The following is a 26,500-nucleotide window of genomic DNA, read 5'->3' as shown; positions in this document are numbered from 1 at the left end:
CAAGCTGAAAAATATTACACACCTTTTTTGTAAATAAAGTCAAGGCTTGTGGAAGAGTTAGAACACAGAACTGATCAGGATGCAAAATAACAAAAGGAACGGTAGAAAAAGAGAGCAGCAGACATCAACAGCAGGGTTGAGGGATAAAATAGAGGAAGACTCGGGACAAATAAAGGATGTGAGAAGAATGAGGGGTAGCGGAGGACACATGGGGTGAGAACAAGATGGATACGGAAGCAAACTCTCGGGAAGAAAAAACTGGAGATTTGGAAAAAAATTGGTTTTGGGGGATATTTGTTAACTGGGGTTTAAACATGGTGTTTGATCAGGGATGAACTGAGATGGTGGTGAACGGTTGTCTTGATCTCCTGCAGAGAATAATGTGATTGAAGAGAATATGGAAGTTGGTTACACAAATGGAGAAAATCAGTAACTAATGAGTGGAGTTGAGCAATGATTCTGGATTTTGGGAGTTTCAACTGAAGGGGGTTATGGTGGACCGCATGTGCCCTGCAGAAACCTCAGGATGGGAAGGAGAGGGAACAAAGCACGAACAGAGCAGAGGATGCAAGACCAGAAAAATAAGGTGCTAGAAAACAGAGAGACCTCCAACCTGTGAAAGGTAGAGTGACTTGGTCTAAAGTGATAGGTTCATAGACTCAGCTTCATCACGGGAGATTTCGGTGATCTTTAATGTCTTGGTTTCCACAGGGTCAAGCTGAGCAAGGTGCGAGCAGTATTCCATCAAGTTGCGGATGAAGTCATTTTAGGTGGATAAGAGTTCAGGTGTAGTAAGTAAGGACTTAGAAATGCCAACTTAGAAAGGCCAACTTAAAATTGCCAACTTAGAATGGCCAACTTAGAAATGGCAACTTAGAAATGCCGATTTAGAAATGGCAACTTAGAAAGGCCAACTTAAAATTGCTAACTTAGAAAGGCCAACTTAAAATTGCCAACTTAGAACGGCCAACTTAGAAATGCCAACTTAGAAATGCCAACTTAGAAAGGCCAACTTAAAATTGCCAACTTAGAAAGGCCAACTTAGAAATGCCAACTTAGAAATGCCAACTTAGAAAGGCCAACTTAAAATTGCCAACTTAGAAAGGCCAACTTAAAATTGCCAACTTAGAACGGCCAACTTAGAAATGCCAACTTAGAAATGCCAACTTAGAAAGGCCAACTTAAAATTGCCAACTTAGAAAGGCCAACTTAGAAATGCCAACTTAGAAATGCCAACTTAGAAAGGCCAACTTAGAAATTCCAACTTAGAAAGGCCAACTTAGAAATGCCAACTTAGAAATGCCAACTTAGAAAGGCCAACTTAAAATTGCCAACTTAGAAAGGCCAACTTAAAATTGCCAACTTAGAATGGCCAACTTAGAAATGCCAACATAGAAATGCCAACTTAGAAAGGCCAACTTAAAATTACCAACTTAGAAAGACCAACTTAGAAATGCCAACTTAGAAATTCCAACTTAGAAAGGCCAACTTAGAAATGCCAACTAAGAAATGCCAACTTAGAAATGCCAACTTAGAAATGCCAACTTAGAAATGCCAACTTAGAAATGGCTATATATTGTTGCAGATCTCGAGCTCGTCGACATACTGAGGGGGTTAAGCCCTGCTCCCCCTCGAGCTCTGAGTCCACGAGGCCGCCACCCACACTATACTCGTGGTGGACAGATTGTGAAGCAATTCCAGCCACCGAGCCAAAAGCTACGTGTGGAAGGGTTAACGGTCACGACCCGAGTACCTTCAACACACGCAGCCGTGAGAACGGGGACTGAACCTCGCACGAGTCACACTGGTATTGAACGCCGAGCAGTTGTGCATCGCGTAACTCATGCCGTTAATCACTATTGAACCCGATCGAGCGGTTTTAAATCATGCAATGCTAGGCCAATGGTGAAAGGACGATGACGGCCAGGTTGGAAACAAGCCACAGGATTTATTCACAAATGTACAATATTCACAGGAAAAGGACACACCGAAGAATCTTAACGTCCTTACCTACGTTCCCAGACAAGGGCCCTCAGATTCGTTCGGGGAAGGGAAGGAAGAGGGGAATGCGCCCAAAGCGCGGCCGCTCGTGCAGTTTGCCTGGACAGGCTCGTTTGGCGGATACCTCCAAGGATCGGTCCAACCCCAGGACTCTACAGCCGGGGATGTTCGCGGCAGGGGCGTTGATCATGATCGTGCACGTAGCAGGAATCCGAGGAGCGTATCCAAAGGTCAGCGAGGCAGAGCGCGAGTGTATTCAGAGAGTCCAGGCAGAGAGCTCGTCGGGGCAGAGAGAGCGTCAGGGCAGAGAGAGAGCGAGCGGGGGTCCTGGCCAGGTTTTATAGCGCCCCCGGAGCCCCCCTCGAATGTTCCACGGGCCTCCATTAGCCGCCTGGGGTCACGTGTCGTGACAGCCCCTTATTGGTCACGCTTGGCCACTCCCTTCAGCTCCCAATGGCTGTAACTTATTGGCCACTCCCTCTAGCTCCCATTGGCTGTTCGCTGCTCTCCAGTCATGCCCTCCAGCTCCTCCCTCGGGCCTGCAAGGCCTGTCCTATTCCCATGACAAGGCACCTTAGGCTTCAATGAGGCCTACCATTACTCTACCTGCCTCAACGCATACTAACACTGGGAAGGAGACTATACTTCACATTTAATAAGAAATAACTAACTAAGCGAGGCTACATGTTGCGGTGTAACTAACTATTGGAGGGGGGGGGGGGGTTGCCTTTATTCCCAAAACCGCAACAATATTGTTACAGACGTGGCTTGGATGTTATTTACCGAGCGGTTTTATGGTATGACCACGTCTGCACAAGTTACCCGATTGTGCCCGAACGTTGACTGGTCGCGCGATGCTGGCTCAATAAGAAAAAGAAGACACCCGGCTGGATTACAATAACACAATACGACACCAGGGGTTCAGTTCTCAAGACCTCCGGAGGAGGTTATATTCGTACGGAAAGGTCAGATTACAGGGGCTAGAGTTATAATCACAGAAAGACAGGCACTTAGACACACTCTTATATTATTCCCAACAGACGACAGATAAACGGGACAAAATGCTGACTCACACGGGGATTGATGGCAAGGAAAGGCAGGTAGCGATGGCTCCAGGTGCACCTGGGCTCAAAGGTCAGAATCGACTCGGTCCGGTCCAGAGATGCGGGGAGGTCGCAGCGCTCGGATGGCGTCTTGTCTGCTCAAGCTGGGGGCGCATCTGACTCAGCGCTCGCAGGTGGCTTTCCTTCTCCAAGCTGGGTGCGCATCTCTCGTCACATCCGGCGCGGGGCCGCGTATATCCGGCGGGGAGTGACACGCCCTCGGCTCGTTAGCTCCGCCTCGTGGAATCGGCACGTTGCTTCTCATTGGGTGCGTGCGGGGGGGTTTACCAGGCTCCGCCCTTGACGAGGAGCTGACAAGGAGCCCCTTCGTGGTAACCCCGTGGAGCGCATGGTCTGGAGCTAATCGAGCCGGTGTGAGGACGCATCCTCCCCCGCTCCGCCGCCATCTCCTCTGTTGTTGTTGTAATTGTTGGGGAAGAAGATGGAAGGAGGTATGGGAAAGGTCCTAAACTCACTACTGATGCCATATAATCACATTCTGGTGCAACGAAGAGTCATAATTAATGGAGACGAGGCCTTAACTGACATAGAATAAGAATAACTAGGAAGATGTCCGAAAGTTGTCTACGTGTGGTGCGGTGGACCTGGGCACGACATTTAATGGGGGAATAAGGGGAAGGTCGGCTCTACTGATTGTTGTTTACATGCAATGGGACTAGGGAATGGGGGATTGGGGAAAGTTGGGGAGTATTGGAGAAAATAGGGGAATATTTACAAGCGGATATGGAGGCCAAATTCCATATTCGCAACATTGCACCCTTCTCTACCCTCGGGGCGTCCCGACCCGATAAATTTTTACCTACTTTAGTGTGGCACGCAATGTAGTTCCCTCTACTATTAACTCTACCCTGAGTGCGACAGTTTTACAGATATTCACAAATGAGTAAATATGTCCCCCTGCGACGTTGCACCCTTCTCCTCACAGAAACACACCCACAGGATAACCGAATCCGGAAAGAATTCTCAAACTAAACATACAGCCGGTAGGGAGCATTATTTACAAGACTACGCTGCTATTTACACTACGATCCAGGACCTGTTTTTGGAGGAACACATGCAGATGTTATGCATAGAGAGAGCGCGCTTGCCAACATCGATACACCAACCCACGAGTGCTCTGTGGCCGACGGCCTTTAATAACGTGCAGAGCACCCTTTCCCAGCATCAAAAGCACCACCCCACCACACAGTCAGCACCATCCGGTGCAGTCACCATTGTTCATTGGTATAAAAATAAATTCGACAACCCCTAACCCTGCAGGTGTCTCTTGCTCTTCTTGTGGTGCACTTGGTGTTAATTAACAGTGGTTCACCTTTATGGCATAGGTGCCACGTTGACCCATAGGTCCATCCCCGGGTGGTGCTTGGCCGCAAACGAACTGCGGTCCATTGTGGGTGGCCACAAACATTGCGGTCCATATGGTGTATCGATCCCGGCAGCAAACAGCGAAAGTGCAGGCCCACAACTGCGCAGCCAGCACCTCTCTCTCCTCTCTCTCTACCCCAAAGCCAGATCCTCGGAGGTGGGAGACAAAAGAAGCAGACAAGTGAGTAAGGTGGTAAGGGCGCAAAAGTGCACGCAATGTAAGGTGATGCACACTGGGGGCACATGGGAACCAGGTGAGACAGGTACGTTCCTATCGTACGCCCCCCCCCCCCCCCCACCAGGTAACCTACATGGCCCCTCCCTTACCCCTTACTGCATCCACAAAACACAACACTACCCATAAACATCTACTTTACAAATCGACAAACATCCCTACTGTCTTCCCCGTTCCTCCCATATACCAAATTCGTCTTCTCTCCCTCCTAACCAATCAAATTTGCCATTTTCAACTCTCATCAAAATTTGCCATCTCCAACTCAACATCATAATTTGCCATTACCAATTCATCATCAGTCCCTCCTAGGGAGGGAGAGATGGAATCACCCCAATGTCTCATCCACGTCGTGATGCGTCTCACAAATCCACACAGCGATTCATCTCCTGCAACAGAACAAAGAAAACACAGGTGTGGAGTCATCATCATCACCACAGGTAAGTGGCTGCGTATGGTGCGACAGGTTCTTCAATCCTAACTATTTCCTAAATGACTTTAACAACTTTACACTACCCGGGGTCTTCCTCCGGCCAAACCATTGGCCCTCTTACACTATGGGTTCTAAAAACCAATTCCCATTGGCCAAACTGTGGTGCTCTTCAATTTGGGGTCTCACTCCCCCGATTCATCTCCCGGTGCCCTCGTACAATTTCTGGGCTGTGGCGTGTACCTCTCCCAGTGGGTCTACCCACCTGCACCCCTCCACCACTGCAGTTGCCTCCGAGCTTACCTGCTCCTCACCCTAACCTAACTACCTGGGGAAGGCCCTCTGGCTCTCTCCCCACTCGGTGCCCTCTCTGGCACTGGGCTGCCCGATCCACACCCGGGATCCTCAGGCACCCACTCACAACTACCGGCTCCCAGAGCCCACCTGCGGCCTCACCTGGCCGACATCCTCACAGTGGTGGAGTGCCCAACCAACTACACACACTAACAGGCTACACGCCCAGCCATTTCCACAACACTAATGCACCCATTCACAACACCATTCTGCAACCGCACCACAAATGCCAATATCCAACCACAATTTACCTGCACCCTCTACCTAACACTTACACTACCCGCCCCGGGTACTCGTGAAAGGGGGTCCACTCTTCCCCCATCCACTCCTTCGCACCATGCACACCACTCCGTACCACTTACTCCAACTCTCTCCACACACCTGTACCTGCACACCTGTGCTCTCACACCTGGTGCCACCTGCACCCTTCTCTCCCCAAGCGCATTCGCGCTGATCCACACACTCACTACTCATACACTGCTCCACACACCTGTCCAGTTGCACACCTGTGCAATCACACCTGTTCAATTCTCACAAACACGGCATCATCTCAGCTAACTACTCCCTTCTGAAACTTGCGCTTCCCAGTCGTCCCTTTAAACTATTGCGCTCCCTCGTCATTATCATCCACACTAATCTACCTGCGTCCCCACTACAGGTATCAGTCACTAACTAATCTTAACGTTACCTAATGTCATCTTCTAGATCCCTACACACAATATCCTAACCCACCCGGGCTAGTTTTCACTGCCATACACCCCATAAGCTATTGCTCCTTTGCCCCCCTGGGAAGGATGGTGGATTTGCCATCCCACCACATCGGGGGTCTCTCACTACCAATTTTGCCCATCAAATTTCAATAAATCAACAATTTGCCAATCACTGCCCATCATCTGCCAATCACTACTGCCAATCCCTTGCCAATCATCAAATTTTATTTTTCTCTAATTTTGTATCAAATCACTACTATCACTATCACCATTACCCGTCTACTTATTACATCCTCTCGGTGCGCCAATTCACATCTACAGCCCGGCTTCGTACAGCCGAGCAATGAATGCGGGTCGTTTTGTGCCAGCGGCTGGATACGTCCCGCATTCGGGGCAGGGACGGGGGCTTACCCGGGCCGAGATCCCACGCACCATCTCGGCACGGAGCCATCCAATGTCCCGATCTCGACCTGCCGGCACGTCTCAACAAAACGTGGTCGCCATAACGACCCTTCCTATCGGGCTGCCCGCTCCGCCTAGTGGAGCACGGACGCGGCCGTTCAAAGCGAGGCCCAGCACGCACCGAGGGCCCGATTCGGCTAAAAGTCGACCTAACCTTTAACCCGTGTAACGTCGATGCTTCACCTGCATGCTTACACCCCGCAGCCCGTTCCTTGCTCATACATGCAGCTGTTCCCATTCTCCTTGTACCGTTCCTTACACACCCAGGTACACCCATTCCACTCACAGCCTTGGTCACACACCTGACCACCGAACACTTTGGCACACACTCGTTGGTAGCACACCTCACCAATACACCGCTTCGCACCCCCTCCTCGGTCACCTCCTCTGTGACAATCACAGGTGTGCTCTCATTCGCACACCCAACCACGTGCCTCACCACCAACTCCAGCGTGCATTCCCACTCACGCTCTACCATTCCAGGGGTGCATCCTTCCATCCCAGGTGTACATCCTCGCTCACCTGTCACAACTAACTCACGCTCCATGTCACTCTCACTACTTTCACCTCCATTCCTGACAGCGCACTCACCCTTACTCTTGACAGCGCACTCTTTCCCCATGCACCTGTCCGTCACACACCTTTCTCGCGCACACTCTCCCGTTACACCCTCTGTAACACTCACCACAGGTGGACACTCTTCCTTACTTCTGACAGCGCACTCTTTCCTCATGCACCTGTCCGTCACACACCTTTCTCGCGCACACTCTCCCGTTACACCCTCTGTAACACTCACCACAGGTGGACACTCTTCCTTACTTCTGACAGCGCACTCTTTCCTCATGCACCTGTCCGTCACACACCTTTCTCGCGCACACTCCTGCGCACACTCTCCCGTCACACCCTCTGTAACACTCACCACACCACGCTTCCATGTGCTCCCTCGCACACGCGCTACGACCGACTCACTCTCGCCAGCACACTCACTCTCGCCAGCACACTCACTCCTTGGCACGCACTTTTTCCTCACACACCCCAGAGTCGGACTTTCTTGCACACCTCCATTTTCGCACACCAGACCTGTCGCACACTTCACCAATGGCCTCTCACGAATACCCGGGTCCATCTCGACCCCCAAACTCCTTAAATCCCCTGGCGCATCATACGCACGACCATATTGGTCACCACTTACACCGGGTCCTCTTCCTCTTCGCTTCTCCTCCATCACCTGCGAATCCCTCATCCGGTTAATGAGCACATCATCACGATCCAAACACAGACTTTGGACCAATTCTTTTATCTCCTCTTTTATTTCTTTCTTATCCCCTCTCCGTCGCTTCTTAATTTCGCTCATCCCTTCTTCCACTTCTTCTAATTTGTGCTTCACTTCTTTTATTCCCCGGTACGTCTCCTCAAGCTCGTCCTCCAAGGCTACCTTGACCGTTTCCATGTGCGTCCTCACCTGCCGGTCCTTCGTCTCCATTACCTCTATCACCTCGTCCAGCCTCGTTGTCAGTCCCTCACGTACCATCTGACATTCCCTCTTCGTCGCTATCAAGTCGTCTTTTAGTTCTTTCTGTGTCACTTTTAACCCTCCTAATACCGCAGTGTTCCTTTGAACCTGCTCCGTTAGTCCTTTTTGTCCCTCCGTCAGCTGTTCCACCTCCTGCGTCAGGTCCTCTATGCCCCCTTGTAACTTTACAGTCCCCTTTCTCACCTCCTTTTCCATGTGCTCCTCACAGTGCCTCACCTCCTCGCGCACTCCTCCGACCTCCTCACTCACTCCTCTTCTGATCTCCTCTCCCATCACTTGCATCTCCTGCCCAGATGCCACCCTCATCTGCTCCATTTCCTCCCTGTGAGCATCCAGTTTGGCTTCTACCCCCATTCTGACCCCCTCTATCTGCTGCTCCATTTGTTTAACTTCCCTTTCCGCTTGGTCCCTCATGTCCCTCAATTTGCCTTCCATCCTGTTTTCTAACCCCTCTAACCCATTTTTCACTCCCTCTATCTGATTCTCCTGGGCAGCCATTCTATTTTCTACCCCCATTAACCCATTTTTCACTTCTTTTATCCCGTTGTCTAACCCCTCAAAATTATTGTCTATCTTCCCAAATTTCTTGTCTAACTCCTCAAAATTATTGTCTAACCCCTCACTGGTACCCCTCGCTTCGTCCCTCATTACCCCCATTTGCTCACTCTGAGCCCTCGCTTCGTCCCTCATTACCCCCAATTGCTCACTCCGAGCCCTCGCTTCGTCCCTCATTACCCCCAATTGCTCACTCCGAGCCCTCGCTTCGTCCCTCATTACCCCCATTTGGTTTCCCATTACCCCCATTTGGTTTTCCAATCGCTCACTATTCTTTTCCATAAGGGCCGTCATTTGTATAAAAAAAAGTTCCAATCTTCCCAGCGGCGCTACTTCGGTCGCGGGCACGGTGACCAGCGAGGCGCCATTTTGCGCGCCCGCTTCTTCGTGCGTGACGGCGCTATTTTGCGAACCTGCCGCCCTCACTGCTTCGCTCTCCTCCTGTCCCTCATTTTGGTCCTGGATCGACCCTACCTCACTCTCCTTTACCGGACCCCAGCTGTCTTGATCCGCCATAGCGCGACTTTCAAAATTCGGTTTTTTATTTTTATATTTTCGTAAAACAAATTCAAATTTCGCCGTTATAATTTCGCGCGGGAAACGCGCTCCGAATCGATTCGGTCGAGCGCCGTACGCGCTCCGGCTCGATTTTCCCTCCCAAAATTTGGGCCTAACTAATTTAGTCCCGGGTTCGAATTCCACTCCTCGACACCAATTGTTACAGACGTGGCTTAGATGTTATTTACCGAGCGGTTTTGGTATGACCACGTCTGCACAAGTTACCCGACTATACTCGACGTTGACGAAGTCGCGCGATGCTGTCTCAATAAGAAAAAGAAGACACCCGGCTGGATTACAATAACACAATACGACACCAGGGGTTCAGTTCTCAAGACCTCCGGAGGAGGTTATATTCGTACGGAAAGGTCAGATTACAGGGGCTAGAGTTATAATCACAGAAAGACAGGCACTTAGACACACTCTTATATTAACCCCGGACAGACGACAGACAAACGGGACAAGGCTGACTCACACGGGGGTTGATGAAAAGGACAGCGGGTATCGATGGCTCAAGGTGCACTCTTGGCTCAAAGCAGGGTCCAGTACGGTCCGGTCCAAAGATGCGGGGAGGTATCGTCGCGCTGGGGGTGGCGGTGGCTTCCTCTGCTCTCCGTAGTTCAGGCGCATCTCACGTCACATCCGGCGCGTGGCCGCGTATATCCGGCGGGGAGTGACACGCCCTCGGCTCGTTAGCTCCGCCTCGTGGAATCGGCACGTTGCTTCTCATTGGGTGCGTGCGGGGGGTTTACCAGGCTCCGCCCTTGACGAGGAGCTGACAAGGAGCCCCTTCGTGGTAACCCCGTGGAGCGCATGGTCTGGAGCTAATCGAGCCGGTGTGAGGACGCATCCTCCCCCGCTCCGCCGCCATCTCCTCTGTTGTTGTTGTAATTGTTGGGGAAGAAGATGGAAGGAGGTATGGGAAAGGTCCTAAACTCACTACTGATGCCATATAATCACATTCTGGTGCAACGAAGAGTCATAATTAATGGAGACGAGGCCTTAACTGACATAGAATAAGAATAACTAGGAAGATGTCCGAAAGTTGTCTACGTGTGGTGCGGTGGACCTGGGCACGACATTTAATGGGGGAATAAGGGGAAGGTCGGCTCTACTGATTGTTATTTACATGCAATGGGACTAGGGAATGGGGGATCGGGGAAAGTTGGGGAGTATTGGAGAAAATAGGGGAATATTTACAAGCGGATATGGAGGCCAAATTCCATATTCGCAACAATATATATATAGATAGATAGATATATATATATATATATATATATATATATATATATATATATATATATATATATATATATATATATATAGATAGATAGATATATATATACATATATATATATATACAGACTTGGCATTTAATATGGAATATTTTTTTTGTGGGGGTGAACTTACTTTTCAAGGTGTCTTAGAACCAAAAGTTCATTGGAATTATGTTGAAATTATTCCAGATTTTCTTAATGTGACCTTTAAAAGAAACAAAAACCACATTTGACATTTCGAAACAAATAAATTGATCCTTGAAAGTGATGTAAACTGATATCGAACTCAATTCACGGACAGTACTGTGTTAAACTTCTGTACGTTTTCCAGAAGTAACTCTTTATTTTGCACATTAGCCCAAAATTTTTTTTAACAAAAACAAAAGTTAAATTACGACTGGGATTACGGACAGTAAAATTACAGTTCAGTACTTCATGTAATCCCCACGAGCATTCAGGAGAGCACGTACACGTTGAGGCATGCTGTTCCCGAGATTTGCCAAGGTTTGGACAGGAATCGCTTGCCATGCAGTGACAATAGCCTGCTGCAATTCACGCACAGAGGTCGGCTGCTGGTCCAAGTGGTCGATTTGACGCGTTAATTCTGCCCACAAGTTCTCTATCGGATCCATATCCGGGGACATGGCAGGCCACTCCATATGCTCTACACCAGGGTCAGCAAGAAAGTGTTGGATCATGCGAGCACGATGAGGCCGTGCATTGTCATCTTGGAAGACAAAGTTTCCTCGAAAGGCTGCACGAGCAAATGGAAGCAATGTTTCTTCCAGAATGGCCCTGTACTTGAACTGGTTCAGGTTTCCATTCAGAACAACCAGGTCAGTTTTTCCCCCTGCATGAAAAGCAGCTCAAACGGTCAACCCACCACCTCCAGCTTGGACTCTTGGCACTATACAATCTTTGTTGTAGGCTTCATGCACTAGTCTGCGTACTCGGACGCGGCCATCTTGACAATAGACCAGAAATCTAGACTCGTCACTGAAGATCACGTGATTCCAGTGTCCTGGCTGCCATTGACGGTGCTCTCTGGCCCACTGCAATCGGCGCTGGCGGTGTTGTCTGGTCAGGCGTGGCTTTCTCAGGGGACGCCTGGCACGATAGCCTGCTTGAACCAGTCGTTGGTTGACTAGCCTTCTGGATACAGGCACATTTGTCAGTTGCTGCCACTCAGCCCTAAGCCGATTAGCTGACTTGGTACGGCCATTGCGGACTAACCGGTGCAGCTGGCGATCATCCCTCCTTGTGGTTCTGCAGGGACGTCCTGGCCTCGGTATTGGAGTAGGGACACCCCTCTGAGCATTTCGTTTCAGGATCTTTGACACCTGACCTTGAGTGATGCCATACTGCCGAGCAATAGCACGCTGTTTCATGCCGTAATTTCGTAAAGCCACCACTCCATGACAAACAGCATTGTCGAGTTGACGGACCATCTCCAGAGGAAGCGGCAATAACTTTTGGAGACTTGCAGCAGTTGTTTTCCACTAATACAGAACGCAACAACCCTTGTATACCCGACTGTGAAGCCAATCATCAAATGCACCTGTCCGTACATTTTGCCACGCCACCTGTGATATAATCCTGTTGTTGACTTCTTGCTGCGACAGACAATCAGTGACATGGTTCTTTTAACAAATAAATCACCAAAGTGGAAAATAAGCTCACCAGAATGATATACTGAGTTAAGAAAGTAAACCCAAGTCAAGAAAAAAAAAATATTCCATATTAAATGCCAAGTCTGTATATATATATATATATATATATATATATATATATATATATATATATATATATATATATATATATATATATATATATATATATATATAGATAGATAGATAGATAGATAGATAGATAGATATATATATATATTGTTGCAGTTGTGCCATAAGGGCAAACTCCCTTTAGTTAAATTGCACGACAACATGTGGCCTGCATTAGTTAGTTATGTCTTATTGAATGTAAAGATTAGCCCTTCCCATTGTGTAGTAAAAAAAGACCAAACATGCGTTGAGTAGGCAAGTTGTCAAGCCTTCTTGACTGGGAGGAGCCATAACACCAGATGTACAGGAAGGCGTGACCAAAAGCACGGCCCATGTGACCAATGGCGAGCCGGGAACCCGTCGCCATGATGCGGCAAACCTCAGCCAATGGGAGGCTGTGGAACATTTTGAGGGGCATGGGCAGATCTGGTAAAAGCCCACGCAGATCGATTTATCACTCTCTTGGCTTTGGATTTTCGCTGCGCATGCCACAAACTCCTGCTCTGTTGTTATCTCTTTGCCTCGTGGACGACACGATTCTCTTGCTTTTGCATCACGCACACGAGGGTAGTGCTCTTTTGCCTGGGAGTTTGCCACGCCACGACCTCCTGCTCACGATTCTCTTGCCTTTGTCTTCGTCAACGCCGATCGTTTGCGCCGTCTGGCTGACCTGCAAGCATTGGCAATTTCTACTCGTCCACCTGCGCTGAATCTACCTCGTTCAGGCTGCACGTGAGGACAGAACTGCGCACACCAGACCACGTGGTCACCAGCGAGGAATCCCAGCACGTACATCGGTACGGCCTTTAACCAGTACCCTTTTGTCCCTGTGAGTGTGTGTGTGTCAGAGAGTGAAGGCGCCAGTCGGGGTTTATTAGTCGGTAATATTTGGTAAGCTGTATCTTCGTCTGTTTCTCTGTGCTTTGTGGAATAAAAGGCTGTATATTTTTGTTCTTCCTTTCCAACCTGTTCGATACGTCCTTTTATTTTCTCCATTGGCCTAGCATCATCCGAGACCGAATTTGGCTCGAATCGGGTCCATAAATCTTGTTGGGGGTAAGGCCGCTTTCCACACCGTGCAAAACCGCTCGGCATCCAGAAGGTTGGGAAAGTGAGGGTTCGATCGCCATCTTCGTTGACGTGTGCACATTGCACCTTGAGTTTGGAACCCTCCCGGTCTCTCGTACCATTTCGTACCTCGGTCGTACCTCCTCGACCCATAACAAATTGGTATTCAGGAGTGGGATTTGAGCCCCTCGTACTTCGGCTGAATACCGTAACAAATTCGTTGTCAGGAGTGGGAATTTGAGTGAACGTGACCCTAGCGACCTTACCCGTAACAAATTGTTGTCCGGGAGTGGGATTGGACCTGCAGTACGTTTCACGTGCTGCGAAATTACGAGCGTTTCGAAATTTAGTTTAAAACAAAATTAAATTCGGAATGATGTCGGGGCCAAGATGTGCAGGTTCCGGTGTGTATAGAAAATGTAGAAAATGTAGAGAGTGAGGATAAATTAATGGCCCAGGACACAGGCGAACAGATTGAACTTGGAATTAATCACGGCGCAGCAGCGAGTGAAGACAATGGCCGCACTTCGCACGCACGGCCAGCGGTGGAGGCTGAACCGGTTGTGCAAGCTCGGTTTAACATGGAGTTATTCATGACTCAATGCATCGCATACTTGGAAGAGTCAAGATGTGAAGTGAATAAAATGGGTGATCTAATGGATAAAATGGGGGCGGAAATTGGGCGTAAGATGGGCAAGAAGTTCGCGGGTGCACGTGACGAGGTAAAGCGGAGTGAGATGAGCGTCCAACGAGGGCTGAAGGACAGCACGGCCAAACTGACTGGGGCAATGGGAGTAGTGACGCGGAATGTAGAGAAACCGACGAAGGTAGAGTTGGAAGAGGAAATTTTGGGGGCACAGCAGGAAATAGTAGAGGCACAACGGGAAATAATAGAGGTAAAACAGAAGCTGGAGGAGGTGAAAGAAGAAATTAGTCATATAAATTGAAGACAGAAGAAGAGACCGGGAATGAATTAGGGAAAGAATTGCGGGAATGTGTGCGAGAGTGGTGCTCGGGCCATGATGAAATGCCTGCTAATCAAATAGAAAGATTACAGGTTCTTGAAGAGAGCCGGACGAAAATGGGTCCCGAGGTGAGTGGCGATATCGGAAATGTGTTTTGTGCGAGCGGGTGCTCGGCGTGCTTGGGAGAAAGGCCAGACCCGGGGGTTCGTGAAGGGCCCATTGTGAGGGTTACGAATGAGATGGAGTGTGTGGAGAGAGTGTGTGCGTTTACGGAGTGTGTGGAGAGAGTGTGTGCGATTATGGAGTGTGTGGAGAGAGTGTGCGCACCGGTGTGTGTGCAGAGAGTGTGCGCACCGGTGTGTGCGATTACAGAGTGTGTGAAAGAAGTGTGCGCACCGGTGTGTGCGGGTACGAAATGGAGTGAGAGGGATGATACGGCTCAGGCATCGACGCCGACCGGGGTAGTGCTTAGTGGGACGGGTAGAGTACGCGAGCCCCCGACGAGTGGTACACCGTGGGGCCCGGAGGGAATCGGTGCTGCATCGGTCTCACAAGAACCAGCATGCGGGATTCGCACCTCCGGCACCCACACGGTATTGTTGGCACCGTACTGCGGCAAGAGCGATCGGCGGGTTTTCAGGGGAAATTCGGAGTTTCGGAGCCACGCACCTTACCGGGTGAGGTTTTGTAACCGTGGCCAGCTGGGTCATCGTGCGTGGGACCGCAGGGCCCCACGCAGGGATGGAGCCCGGCACCTGGGCCCATCAATCCCCCCCCCCCCCCTCGGATGGCCAATGCCGGCCAGACAACAACCCATACAGGCGACCAACCACCCGCATGGATCGCTCGGCCCTTAGAGGCCGAGCCGCGACAAAGTACCTCCCATGAATGGGGGCTCATTGCTTAGAGGACTTGGGGAAGTATGTGCCCCCATGTGGGGGTATGGTCGTGAGACCATTCCCCACGTGGACGGGGCCCATGAGCACTAGTTTAGGGGGGTAGCATTGTGAGGCCCATGGAGGGACCCGCAATGGTTGCTCCATGGGGGCACCGAAGCACTAGCTGAGGGAGGGCTAGGATAATGATTAGGGATCTAGAGAGACAATAGGGACAATATTTAAATAGTGACAATGAACTGTAGAGGGGACGTAGAGAGTTTAGCTGGTTCTTAACAAAGGGGTGTGCATAGTGTAAAGGGACGACGGGGAAGCACGAGTTATGGGGGAAATTAGTTAGATGATGCTGTTTGTGTGAGAATAAAGGGAATTGAATTGTGTAGTGGTGTGAAAATATTTGGTGTGAGAAATAGTGGTGTGCAAATAATTGGTGTGAGAATAAATGGTGTGGAATGAATGGTGTGGAATGCATGGTGCGAAGGATTGAATGGGGGGAGTGGAACCCATTCACAAAGGCCCGGGTGGGTAGTTTAAAGTTAGATAGAGGGTACAGGTAAATTACCTGGATATTGACACCTGTGGTGCTGATTGTGAAAATAGTTGTTGTTGTTTTTTGTGAGGTGCATGAGGCGGTAGAATGGCTGGGCATGTGGCTTAATTGGTAGAAATAGTTATTTGTGGCACTCTGTCAATGGGAGCTCGTCGGCCAGGTAAGGCCGCAGGTAGGCTCAGGGAGCCAGTTAGGTTATTGATTGGGCCCCGAGGATCCAGGAAAGGGACCCGGGTTGCCCAATGCCAAGGTGGGCATCGAGGGGGTAAGTGCCAGGGAGGGCCTTCCCCAGATAGGGTAGTTGTGAGGAGCAGGCAAGCTCAGGAGGCAGCTCCATTGAACGGAGGGGTGCAGGTAGGTAGACCTGCTGGTAGAGCCACACGACCCAGCCCCAAAATTGTGCGAGGGCACGAATAGAAAAATTTGTGGGGTGAGACCCAAATTCAGAGGGCACCACAGAGTGGGCAATGGGAATTCGGGTTCTTAGACCACATAGTTTAAAGAAGGCCGATTGGCAGGGGACAAACCCGGGGAGATTAAAATGTGTAAATGATGTCAGAGTAGTTAGAATTTTGTGAAGACCCTTTTGCACCATCCACAACCATCCACAAGGGGATGGATTTCGCACCACGGGACTCAATGTTTGATTGGTAAGACACATCACGACGTGAGTACGAAACATTGTGTTCATTCCGCCTTTCCTTCCTGGGAGAACCTGGGGGGAGTTGGGGACGAATTTGGAATAAAGAGGGGACTGGGGAGACAAGACATAGAGACGAATTGTAAATACAAGGAGGGTTTGGGTAGTGTAGTTAACGGTGGGAGGCACGGACAGGTAGGGCCAGGCTCGACTTCACTCTGCCGGCGTACCTCTCACCCACTTGTCATACCTCTGTTTTGCATGTGTAACCGTGTCTTTTCCTTTTTTCTCGTTGCGTCTTCTCTTCCTGCCGGATCCAGGACCATCAAGAGGACTTACCTTGACGTCGCAGGATATTGCTGCCATCAACATTCACATCCATCCACTCATCACCTTATGGACCACTGGCTCAGTGGCCACACCCATTTCCATTGTTACACCTCTTGGCTGCCTCATCATCTTGCCACACATGGATCACCTGTTGGGTGGCATTGGCACCACACATTTGGACCACTTGTCAAGTGGCCCTGCTCGTGAATAAAAAAAGGATCCATGTGTTTAATTATGAAGATTTAGATGGCCCTGATCTTGAAATGGCCTGTATGCCGGTCAGGGCCAGCCGGTTTTTGTTAGCCCGCCTACCAAGGCAAGAAGCATGAAGATGACTCCAGCAACAAATGCTCCAAGTGTTATTCCTCAAGTCCAGGTCCTGGGTCATAGGTTTTGTAAAATAAATTCTGTTTAGTGTTAAATGTAAAAATGTTGCCCACCGGTTATGTGTTTAGTTTCAAAATTCCGGCAATACGTGAACAGTATAAGGTTGTGGGTGTGAATCTGTTAGGTAGTTTCTCAATGCATTAGGAGGGACATATTTCGTTTAAAAATGTACATTTAAATGTTTAAAAAATTAAAAAAAATAAAAAATGTCGCACGCACTGGGATTAGAGTTAAAAATGTTCGGGGAATCACATCTACGTGTCAAACTAAAAGTAATGTTTAATGAAGGCCAGCTCACCCCAGCCGCTCCGTGTGGATGATTCGGGTCGAGTCTTGGTGAGAGAAGGGGGTAGTGTTGCACTTGTGCCATAAAGGCAAACTCCCTGTAGTTAACTTGCACGACAACTTGTAGCCTGCATTAGTTAGTTATGTCTTATTGAATGTAAAGATTAGCCCTTCCCATTGTGTAGTAAAAAAAAGCCCAAACATGCGTTGAATAGGCAGGTTGTCAAGCCTTCGTGACTGGGAGGAGCCATAACACCAGATGTACAGGAAGGCGTGACCAAAAGCACGGCCCACGTGACCAATGGCGAGCCGGGAAACCATCGCCATGATGCGGCAAACCTCAGCCAATGGGAGGCTGTGGAACATTTTGAGGGGCATGGGCGGATCTGGTAAAAGCCCACGCAGATCGATAATTATCACTCTCTTGGCTTTGGATTTTAGCTGCGCATGCCACAACCTCCTGCTCTGTTCTCTCTTTGCCTCATCGACGACACGATTCTCTTGCTTTTCCATCGCGCACACGAGGATAGTGCTCTTTTGCCTGGGATTTCGCCACGCCACGACCTCCTGCTCACGATTCTCTTGCCTTTGTCTTCGTCAAAACCAAGCGTCTGTGCCGATCGTTTGCGCCGTCTGGCTGACTTGCAAGCGTTGGCAATTTATACTCGTCCACCTGTGCTGAATCTACCTCGTCCAGGCTGCACGTGAGGACCAAACTGCGCACACCAGACCATGTGGTCACCAGCGAGGAATCCCAGCACGTACATCGGCCTTTAACCAGTGCCCTTTTGTCCCTGTGAGTGTGTGTGTCAGAGAGTGAAGGCGCCAGTCGGGGTTTATTATTAGGTAATATTTGGTAAGCTGTATCTACGTCTCTGTTTCTCTGTGCTTTGTAGAATAAAAGGCTGTACATTTTTGTTCTTCCTTTCCAACCTGTTCGGTACGTCCTTTTCTCCATTGGCCTAGCATCATCCGAGACCGAATTTGGCTCGAATCGGGTCCATAAATCTTGTTGAGGCAAGGCCGCTTTCCACACCGTGCAAAACCGCTCGGCATCCAGAAGGTGTGGGAAAGTGAGGGTTCGATCGCCGTCTTCGTTGACGTGTGCACATTGCACCTTGAATTTGGAACCCTCCCGGTCTCTCGTACCACTTCGTACCTCAGTCGTACCTCCTCGACCCGTAACAAATTGGTATTCAGGAGTGGGATTTGAGCCCCTCGTACTTCGGCTGAATACCGCAACAAATTGGTTGTCAGGAGTGGGAATTTGAGTGAACATGACCCTGCTGACCTTACCCATAACAATATATATACAGTCAGGTGAAAAGGTAAGTACACCTCTTGTAAAGTTTTGACTTTTTCAACATATTTCAACATACAGCTATTTGATCTTCATTTCAACAAGATTGAAAGATAAAGGTGATATAATATAACAAATATCATGAAACATTTACATTTTGTAGTCCATTGTATAATTTAAATAAACATAAATGCAAATATTGCATGTGGAAGAAGTAAGTACACTCCATGAAATGTTTTTTTAAATCCTTTGAACATATGTGGACATATCAATAGTTGATCTTCATTTAAACTATCTATAGATAAAGGTGATCTAATTGAACAAAAAACAATGAAAAATTGTTTTGAACAATATCATATCATATGAACATATCAATATCATAACAATATCATATCATGTGAACATATCAATTGTAATAATTTATTCAACGAAAAATTAACAGAGATGCCATTTCCTTCTGTGGAAAAAGGAAGTACACCCTTGGCTCTAATAGGTGGAATTGCCCCCTTTGGCAGAAACAACCTCAAGTAGGCGTTTCTTATGACTGTCTACCAGTCTCTGACATCGACTGGGAGAAATTTTTGCTCACTCCTCCATGCACAATTCTTTCAGCTGTGCGATGTTTGAGGGGTTTCTTGCATGCACAGCTCGTTTCAAATCCCCCCACAACATCTCGATGGAATTTAGATCCGGGCTTTGACTTGGCCATTCCAGAACCCTCCATTTCTTTCTTTTCAGCCATTCCTTGGTGGATTTACTGGTATGTTTAGGGTCATTGTCATGTTGCAAGGTCCACCTTCGGTTGAGCTTCAACTTTCCGACAGATGGCCTCACATTTTCTTCAAGCACCCTCTGGTACAATGAAGAATTCATAGTGGATTCTATGATGGTGAGCTGCCCAGGCCCTGATGCAGCAAAGCTGCCCCAAACCATAATATTTCCACCACCATGCTTTTCAGTTGGTATCAGGTTCTTGTGGTCAAATGCTGTCTTTGGATTTCGCCAAACATGTCTTCTGGTACTGTGGCCAAATAGCTCTACCTTTGACTCATCTGTCCAGAGCACATTGTTCCAGAAGTGCTGGTCTTTGCCTAGGTGTTCATTGGCAAACTTTAGTCTTGCCCTGATGTTCTTTCTGGACAGCAAAGGTTTCCTCCTGGCACACCTCCCATGTAGATCAAATTTGTGCAGCCTCTTTCTAATGATAGACTCGTGCACTTTGACATCAACAGTGACGAGAGCTGCCTGTAGGTCCCGTGATGACATTCTGGGGTTCTTAGAGACTTCTTTCAGCATCTTGCGGTCTGCTCTCGGGCTGAACTTGCTGGGGCGGCCTGGCCTGAACAAGTTGGCAGTTGTTTGATATCTTCTCCACTTGTAGATGATCTTCCGGACAGTCGAATGATTGATTTCAAATTGTTCGGAGATCTTTTAAAATCCCTTCCCAGACTCGTCGGCATCTATAACCTTCTTTCTGAAGGCCTCAGAGAGCTCTTTTGATCTCGGCATGGTGACGCCGCACACTTCAACAACAAAGAGCAAACAAAACTAAATGTCTGAGGTTTAAATAAGACATGTTCCTCCAAGATCCTCTCTAACGATGTTCTAATCATTTGCACCTGAGCTCGTGCACCTGATTCTAATTTTAGGTATTTGAAGTAGTGTTAAATGTAGGGGTGTACTTACTTTTTCCACATGCCAAATTTGCATTTATGTTTATTTAAATTATACAATGGACTACAAAATGTAAATGTTTCATGATATTTGTTATATTATATCACCTTTATCTATCAATATTGTTGAAATGAAGATCAAATAGCTGTATGTTGAAATATGTTGAAAAAGTCAAAATTTTACATGGGGTGTACTTACTTTTTCACGTATATATATATACCTTTTTTTACTCTGAGCTTTTAACAGAACGTCAGTGGCTCAGCCACTTTTTTAGCTTCACTTTGTTCACATGGACGAATTAATGAGTCAGTTTCCAACAGAAATCTTTCAAAATAGTTTATTCTTTTGTCAAGGAGTTTCCACACCGTGCAAAACCACTCGGCATCCAGAAGGTGTGGGAAAGTGAGGGTTCGATCGCCATCTTCGTTGACGTGTGCACATTGCACCTTGAATTGTCAAACTTGTCAAGGCAAACTTGTCAAGGAGTCCTCATCATTTGAAGATTATATGCTTTATGCAGATTTCACATCCCGGATCGTTGGTCGACAAATGATAAAAATCTATCATAGAGTGAGGGAGCTTGAGAAAAAGGGGTAGAACAGGTTCTGCTAAAGGGCTCCGATCGATAACAACATGGCCATGTCAATGTTAATCGCATACAGCAAGGACAAGCAATCTTGAATTGGAGGCCTTACCAAACAGGCCACAATGCAAGCCTGGTCGATATCAGTGAAGCCTTAAGCACGGTACTGGATGCAGAGCTCACATTGCCATTCTATGCCTTCGAATGCACTACGACCGGGGAAGGAAACTCAACAAAGACATTGCATAATCACTAGGCTTGGTGGAGAGAGAGAAAGAAAAAGAGAGAGAGTGAGAGTGAGAGTGAGAGTGAGAGTGAGAGTGAGAGAGAGAGAGAGAGAGAGAGAGAGAGGTGAAATTGTAGAATGATGCTTTCATCTTTACCTTTGGGTGTTGCTTGATAGGGATGAGCACCTTTTCAGTAAGCTTGATGTTCCGATTGCTCACGATGTCCCGGTATGTCTCCACCTCCTTCTTTGCCTCACCCTCCTTCACCCACTGGATTTCTGTACCAAGCACATAACGGGCCACTTGTTGATACAGTATCGCAATTGCTGATCCCCCCTTACCCCGCTCCTCATAAAAGTCACGAAGACGTGCAGAGCAATAAATATGTTGGAGACATTATCTGTGAACTTATTTTTGCAAATAAAGTTCAAACATCTTGTGTTTATGCCCACTTTGGAACTCGTCTTGCAATGGCTCGCAATTCTCTGAACAAATTGGAAGCATCAATATCTTTGGAGTCCCCTTGTTGTAAAGCTTGCTCTGGCTTCAAGCTTTGATTCCATCATTTACTTTGATGTTCTATTCTTGCAAACTGAATCATCATAGAAGAAGCCAAACACAGAAGGAATTTGATGCATCTGTGTGAATGTTTCTTCAAACGATTGATTGTATGGCTGTGTCAATGATTGCAAAAGAAAAAGTTCACTTGGAATTTTTCCTGGGCGTTCTGAATTGGCTCATCGTCTGCTTCATATGTGAGCTGCTTCCTGTTTCTCAGAATATGGCCCGGATCTGGTTCAAAGTGTGCCCGTATCTCCAACCCCTCAGCAAGTTCAGCAATTCACATATTACAGTAATTCAACAATACAATTATACCATCCACTGAGGCCCACAATATCTCCATTGGCTTAACTCTCAGATGCAGGCATCAAAAATCCTACATAAACGCAGCCATTGGGCCTCGGAAGCCCAACAGATGTATTCGTGTTGTTTTTTGTTTTATTTTTTTTTATACTTTTTTTTTTCTTTCATGTCCTTTTTCAATCCAAGTCGATGCTCATGGATGTGTATTTGCTCAGAAAATGTGAATCATTGATCCTATTAGTTGGAAGAATCCCATACAAGTAATGAATTTATTTTTTTTGCAAAAACACATTTTGTTCTTGGTTTTTCAATTTTTTTTCTCTAAAAAGTTGAGGCTCATGGAGGAGTATTTGCTCAAAAAATATGATTCACTAATCCTTTTATTTAGAATGTATATGTCCACAACATTGTCAAAAATCCTACACCTATGCAGCCTTGGGCCTCGGAGGCCCCACAAATGTATTCGTGTAAAGTTTTTTAATTTTCATATTTTTGTCACTGAATTAATTGTAACCAAGTTATTGGAGCATATAATGAGGCTCATATCAAGAAAATAATAATGATATAACATAGTAGTACAACAACATTTATGCGGGGCCTCGAAGGCCCCAGGCCTGCATTCGTGTGGGATTTTCGGGTTTTTTTTTTTTTTTTTGGTTTTTTTGTATACAAGATCGAGGCTCGTGAAAGAGCTAACATTAATCACACAAAAAGACAAACCGACACACAAAACACAAAAAACAAGGGGAGCGGCAGACAAGATGGGGAGAGAGGGGGAAGGACACAAAAGAGAGGGGGAAGAGGGGGAAGGACACAAACACAACATTTGAGAGCAGGAACATCGGGAGGACTTGGGGGGAGGTGGGAGAGGAATAAAACATATGAACACTGCAAGGACTCTGGGGTGAATTACCGGGGGTAGAAAAGATCAAGGTTTTCGATGGGGGAAGATAAGAGATGGTGGTGAACAGCTGTTTTAAAGACTTGGAGGGAGGAGTGGGATTGAACGGAGTGGGGGAGTTTGTTCCAGAGGCGGGAGAAAAGGGGAATGAAAGAGTGAAGGTGAGCAGAGAGCCTAGACTTTGGCAGTTTAACCATAAGAGGGTTGCAGGCAGATCTTGTGCGACCTGAAGGAATATTGGGGGGACAGAGCACAGAGAGAGCTGGGGGAGCAAGGCCGGAGAGGGTTATAAGTGAAGAACGAAGATTTTCCCATGAGCCTGAATGAATTTTTTTTTATGTCACTGAACTTTGTGTAACAACATGAAAGTCGGTGAAAATGAGGCTCATTCCAAAAAAAAATTGTACAGCATAGTTTTTGTAACAAAAAAAACCTTGTCGGCCTCCGAGGCCCAATCACTGCATCCAAGGGTTCATCAGGGTTACCACCGTTGATGTGGTTCGTACGACAGATAGCAAAGACCATAGGGGACATGATGAGACGAAGAATGATGAGACAAAGCAGAAAAAGAACAATTTACCTGATCCCCACACGATGCCTGGGTGAGGACAGTGCTGGGTTCGCTCCAGTTTGTGCCAAGTTTGCCGAGTGGTTTCTGGCCACTGCCGAGGAAGGATATTGTTCTGGCCACTCCAACATTGCTTTTCTAGCATATCCTATTTACTTAATTATAAACCTCATTAGTCTTTGAGCTATGCCCTAGATAATTAATGAACCACGACTACTATAATTAATTCACGGGATCAAGACACGTTGGTTATCAAAATACTTCAGCAGTGCATTGTTGTCTGAGATGAAAGAGAGACCCGACATATTATGACTGCTTTCGAATGTTACTGTTTTTTGGATCTCAAGACTGAGCCTTTAAAATAAGGTAGGCCTTCTTAGTACTGTTGTTTAATTGAATGGGATTATGTAGAAAAGTACATGAATAAATACATATAATAACAACAATTGTTGTGATGGAATTGAGGCGGCACAGCATTCCCATCCTAAGACTCTGAAGGAACTGACAATATAGTCACAAGTCCTACGAACCACCATATTGTGGGAGGGAGATTTCAATCGAATATTAATTATTTATGACGGATATATATATATATATATATATATATATATATATATATATATATATATAGACTTGGCATTTAATATCGAATATTTTTTTCTGGGGGTGAACTTACTTTTCAAGATGTCTTAGAACCAAAAGTTCATTGGAATTATGTTGAAATTATTCTAGATTTTGTTAATGTGACCTTTAAAAGAAACAAAAACCACATTTGACATTTCGAAACAAATAAATTGATCCTTGAAAGTGATGTAAACTGATATCGAACTCAATTCATGGGCAGTACTGTGTTAAACTTCTGTACGTTTTCCAGAAGTATCTCTTTATTTTGCACATTAGCCAAAATTTTTTTTAACAAAAACAAAAGTTAAATTACGACTGGGATTACGGACAGTAAAATTACAGTTCAGTACTTTGTGTAACCCCCACGAGCATTCAGGAGAGCACGTACACGTTGAGGCATGCTGTTCACGAGATTTGCCAAGGTTTGGACAGGAATCGCTTGCCATGCAGTGACAATAGCCTGCTGCAATTCACGCACAGAGGTCGGCTGCTGGTCCAAGTGGTCGATTTGACGCGTTAATTCTGCCCACAAGTTCTCTATCGGATTCATATCCAGGGACCTGGCAGGCCACTCCATATGCTCTACACCACGGTCAGCAAGAAAGTGTTGGATCATGCGAGCACGATGAGGCCATGCATTGTCATCTTGGAAGACAAGTTTCCTCGAAAGGCTGCACGAGCAAATGGAAGCAATGTTTCTTCCAGAATGGCCCTGTACTTGAACTGGTTCAGGTTTCCATTCAGAACAACCAGGTCAGTTTTGCCCCCTGCATGAAAAGCAGCCCAAACGGTCACCCCACCACCTCCAGCTTGTACTCTTGGCACTATACAATCTTTGTTGTAGGCTTCTTGCACTTGTCTGCGCACTCGGACGCGGCCATCTTGACGATAGACCAGAAATCTAGACTCGTCACTGAAGATCACGTGATTCCAGTGTCCTGGCTGCCATTGACGGTGCTCTCTGGCCCACTGCAATCGGCGCTGGCGGTGTCTGGTCAGGCGTCACTTTCTCAGGGGACGCCTGGCACGATAGCCTGCTTGAACCAGTCGTTGGTTGAATAGCCTTCTGGATACAGGCACATTTGCCAGTTGCTGCCACTCAGCCCCAAACCGATTAGCTGACTTGGTACGGCCATTGCGGACTAACCGGTGCAGCTGGCGATCATCCCTCCTTGTGGTTCTGCGGGGACGTCCTGGCCTCGGTATTGGAGAAGGGACACCCCTCTGAGCATTTCGTTTCAGGATCTTTGACACCTGACCTTGAGTGATGCCATACTGCCGAGCAATAGCATGCTGTTTCATGCCGTAATTTTGTAAAGCCACCACTCCATGACAAACAGCATTGTCGAGTTGACGGACCATCTCCAGAGGAAGCGGCAATAACCTTTGGAGACGTGCAGCAGTTGTTTTCCACTAATACAGAACGCAACAACCCTTGTATACCCGACTGTGAAGCCAATCATCAAATGCACCTGTCTGTATATTTTGCAACGCCACCTGTGATATAATCCTGTTGTTGACTTCTTGCTGCGACAGACAATCAGTGACATGGTTCTTTTAACAAATAAATCACCAAAGTGTAAAAGAAACTCACCAGATTGATACACTGAGTTAAGAAAGTAAACCCAAGTCAAGAAAAAAAAAATATTCCATATTAAATGCCAAGTCTGTATATATATATATATATATATACACACACATACATACATATACATACCACCTTTAGAGGCCATTTTTCCCCCACAGAGCAGGTGTTGGCCTTTTTCGGGCACCATGGTCCCCTTTTTGAAGCAATGTTTTATGGCCGGATGCTCTTCCTGCCGCCAACCCTGTTCGTCACCTCTTGCGACACACAGGGAATTACCAGTGAACTGGTACTCAATTTGCCGACCTCGGAAGGATGCCAGGCTGAGTCAACCCCCTTGGCGTTAATTCAGTGATCAACCGGGATCCCAAGCCTGCACCCTAACCGCTAAGCTAACACCAGGCTCCCAACTACTGCAGGATGCACACAATCTTCCAGTAACCTCTCCTGGTTAAACTCTCCCAAATATAGCCACTTCGGGTCTTAGTTGCAGTCTGTGAAAGACATAGAACCACCTAATGCAAACAGGCAGTGTGATATATGTTACACTGCTACCTGCAGTATCAGTGGGCCAACTTTTTTTGCAATACCGATCCACCCCTTGGGAAGGAAATCAATTCATGTACGTATTTCTGTCTTCCTGGTTTTCTCTCATTTGACAAAGCCTTCCAAA

At 47.3% G+C, this 26,500-nt stretch overlaps 1 protein-coding gene across 1 annotated transcript in view; it reads right to left on the bottom strand.

Annotated features, from left to right (window-relative positions):
• Nucleotides 1-26,500, bottom strand: part of KHDRBS2 (KH RNA binding domain containing, signal transduction associated 2) — a 92,195-nt gene that overhangs the window by 48,613 nt on the left and 17,082 nt on the right. The window contains exon 2 of the mRNA XM_078772582.1: nt 21,442-21,633. Within this exon, the coding sequence (XP_078628708.1) occupies nt 21,442-21,633 (192 nt within the window). The remainder of the gene's footprint in view (nt 1-21,441; nt 21,634-26,500) is intronic.

Source organism: Myxine glutinosa, chromosome 2, assembly GCF_964187855.1.
Source record: "Myxine glutinosa chromosome 2, kmMyxGlut1.1, whole genome shotgun sequence".
NCBI classification, from domain to species: Eukaryota; Metazoa; Chordata; class Myxini; order Myxiniformes; family Myxinidae; genus Myxine; species Myxine glutinosa.
Note: the sequence above shows the minus strand (reverse complement) of the source record. Positions and strands in the feature narration are given on the sequence as shown.